Raw genomic sequence first — 3,570 nt, forward strand, 5'->3', positions numbered from 1 at the left:
GGCTTTCTGTTAAAAAACCCCAAGTTTATAGACACACAGACATTATACTGTTCCCGTATTTTCATTAATGTACATGTATCACAATTTCAAGTTTAGGTATTGGTGAGCACCAGAGTAAACTTTTGTTGGTGAAATGTGGTACCTCTTGGGGTGAAGTCGGAAAGGAATACAGTATCCTTCCATTTGTGTTAGTTCCAAATATCCTAATAATGACAATACAACACCACCTGAAGCATTGAACAGGAGGGGTTTTTGTTAACTTTTGTGAAAGCCCAGTTAGACAGATTTCTTGTGCTGAGTTACTATTCTAATAGGAAAGTTTATTCTGCTTAGCCACAGATTTTATTTCTGCAGGAATACCTGTCCACACATTCCTATGACAAGACTGACAAAATAACTTTGTCCCTTTCTGTGCCTTTGGCTGGGCACGGACATCAATCAGGAAAATACATTCATTTTTATATTACAAACTATTTACAGGAAGCAGCTTCCAGGATGAAGTTTGCAAGAAAGGAATGTAAATAATCAACACCTTCCAGAAACATGCAGTCTCTGAGTGGTAGCAGGCCTCACACTGAACAGTTTACAGGTGGAAATCTCACATTCTGTTGCCTATTGGCAAAAATACAGAAGTATTTTATTCTATACTATTTTAAAATCCCTGTTACTTTTCTACCAATTTCTCATATTTTCCATGTGTAGCACGTGCTGCTTGCAGTGGTGTGACTGTACGGGACAAAAGTTGGGCAGCCACAGACCCTGGCCACGTTGCAGTGCTACTCAGTTTGCAGGAACTGGGGCACACCAGGAGGTACCTCCTATCGCCTGAAGGGTTTCCTGTTTCTATCTTACTAATCCCAAGTTTAGCAGTTAGAAGAATAAAGAATACTATGTCAGTTTTAATTTTTAAAACCTAGTCACGTTATTTTTACAAATCTTACTAGATGAAGTATCTCAATAGCCATCTTTAGAAAGCCGTCTGCTTCTAGAAACCACGTGCTTTCAAGAATTAAAGACTTTAACATGGAAATATCCAAACATTTCAAGAACGCGTTCTCTTACATTCATAGTTTGTCTTTAAAAAAAGAACTTGCTGGTAGCTTTACACTTTGGTGAAAGCCTGAGTCTGCAGCTTCTGAAGCTGAACTATCTGCTCTGCTCTAGCTCTCTGAATGCTTCAGCTAACATTTGGTTTTTAATCACTGGCTGTTACCAGTCCACTAGAAAACTCAGTTTACTTTTAGGGTAGCCCACTAAGTGTAACAACAACGGTGGCGTTTTTCCTGTCTGCGATAAGTATTGTGTAACTTCAATAGTGATAGACATTTGGCAGAGTTAGTGAATTAAACACAAAAATCGGTAGCAGTAAATAGATTTCACTCCAATACACGTATAGGATATTTCAGAATGACTTAGTTGTACAGTTGTCTTCCTCTGCCTCTTAAAGCATGTCAAAGTATTCTGACAATGCACCACCACTACGTGCCAGTCCTTATATTGTTTGGAAACTATGTAAAATGAACAATTTTAAAAGTGACTTTTCCACCTGGACTATTTTCTCTCTGCTGACTTGAAGAATAAACTTGTATTTGTATATGTTGTAAAAAAAAATAAATGGTTTAAGATGTTGACTCTTTGCTTTTGCCTTCCTGAACTGACCAAGTACTGGCAAACGGCCCCCTTGGAATTTTCAGAATTTAAATCACATCCGTATTTGCAACCACTTAACAACTAAAAAGAACTCCTCAGAAGTTGTGGGAATGGCAACCTAAACAGACAGAAACACAGGTATTACCATCAGTATTATGTGGCAGCTTCATAATCCACATAGTAAAATATGTATTTTCTAATCCATTAATATAGATGTCTATTCCAAAAATGTTTGTGAATTTATGTTTAACTACTGGAAATTTGGTGAACTAGTCTGATTAATACTAAAAACATGTATTAAAATAAAAATAAATTACTTACAAAACTATCTGAGAACCATAAATCAGGATGAAGGACTAAATACCCTAGAGAAAAAGAAGTATTTTCTGATTATTGTAAGGAGGTTAAGCGACTTGAACAAAAGCTTTGCAAAACTTACAACATGTATCATTATCACATCGTAGACTAAACACTACAAAACGTATTAGCTGCCAGCGAGGGACAGCCCACCACACTCCCCCCTAGAATGGATTTCGGTAAAGCCAATACTCACTTTTAAGGTATTTAATATATTTTACTTGCTGTTTGCAAAGCCAACTTGCAGCTGAAAATGGATTCTAAAACAACCAGGCAATAACTAATATTTGGAGAATGAAGGAAAAAAAAAAGATTTAAATTCTTACCTTGAATTTGTCCAGTATTCTTGACAGCGATGGTTTACTGAAGACACTGTAGTAGAGCATTCAATCATGATGATAGTTCAGAACTGGAATTCAGTAATCTCAATTTACCGATACCAAGATTCATCGGAGGGAAAAAACCCCACCAAATGCAAAATCATTTCAAGATGAGATAAATGGTTAGGAGACATCGGAAGGAAAACAGAAAAAAATGCAATACATACTCCAAATCTCTAGGTATCTTAAACATCAAAGTCAATATGATATTAAAATTTCCAAAATATTTATTATCAACACAACCCAGTGATTTCTCAGAAACACATCTGTCTATATTCTGTTATAAAAATTAGAAAATACATAAACAAAAATACTATAATGCATGGTTGCAAACAATTTTAAAATGACCTGGTTTTGTATCTTTTTAAATTACTGATGTGACTGTTCATTGTAGTTGCCAAGCCCTGAGAACGTGGGCTCGGTGGTTAAGTGGAGAGGCCTTGTAACTCTGTGTGAAAAACCGCTGTTACATCTTCTGTGCGTTTCTGTATTCAATCAAAAGCCTACTTGAATTCCTTTAATGACGAGTGGAGATTCCTTTCAGCCAATCTTTCTCCGTAACTAAGAAGCCAACTGAACGTGACTGATAGATGCATTTACGACAAGGATGATTCCTTCAAGTGTTTAGCAAAATCCAAGGGTTTGTGAACAACAGTCTCACTGATGTGTTGTTGAAGCTGTTTGTTTAGCTCTTCATCTATAAATGAATCCGTTTGTGAGAACGTATCCTGAAAATTACAAAATATTCGTTGCATTACTAAACAAGGCCAGTATGTTTTCCATGCATAGCCTAAATTAGCAGTCCTGTTTCTCTCCCATGCCCCGGGTCATCTAGACCAGGCTTAGGGAACGAGCTCACGTATATCTGGCCTGCCAGTAAGTTTCACGTGGCTAGCAACAAAGCGATGTGTCAGGCAGTCCTTCGTAAGCTCCTGGTTTTGGTGAGGTTTTTGTTTTGTTGTAAACTGGGCTTTAGAAGACTACCTACTACACATAGCCACAGCTTCCAGCTGTGAAGGAGCGTACACGCTGCTTCCCGTTCAACACAACTTATAAAAATAAATCAAGCATCTCCGATCAGAAGGCTACTGAAAGCAATGATGCTCACAGTAGAGGTTGTGAGTCAGAAAGGAATGCCCTGACCCTGCCTCACGAGATCCCTTCTGGCTGCAGCCAGGTCTGG

At 37.7% G+C, this 3,570-nt stretch overlaps 1 protein-coding gene across 1 annotated transcript in view; it reads right to left on the minus strand.

The window, feature by feature from the left end:
* Window positions 1-2,596: 2,596 nt before the first annotated feature.
* The window catches only part of NOC3L (nucleolar complex associated 3 homolog (S. cerevisiae)), a 16,655-nt gene continuing 15,681 nt past the window's right edge, over window positions 2,597-3,570 (minus strand). Inside the window, exon 21 of the mRNA XM_009329288.1 lies at window positions 2,597-3,115. Coding sequence (XP_009327563.1) covers window positions 2,984-3,115 — 132 coding nt within the window. The 3' untranslated portion in view covers window positions 2,597-2,983. The remainder of the gene's footprint in view (window positions 3,116-3,570) is intronic.

Source organism: Pygoscelis adeliae, unplaced genomic scaffold (assembly GCF_000699105.1).
Source record: "Pygoscelis adeliae isolate BGI_AS28 unplaced genomic scaffold, ASM69910v1 Scaffold797, whole genome shotgun sequence".
Classification (NCBI taxonomy): domain Eukaryota; kingdom Metazoa; phylum Chordata; class Aves; order Sphenisciformes; family Spheniscidae; genus Pygoscelis; species Pygoscelis adeliae.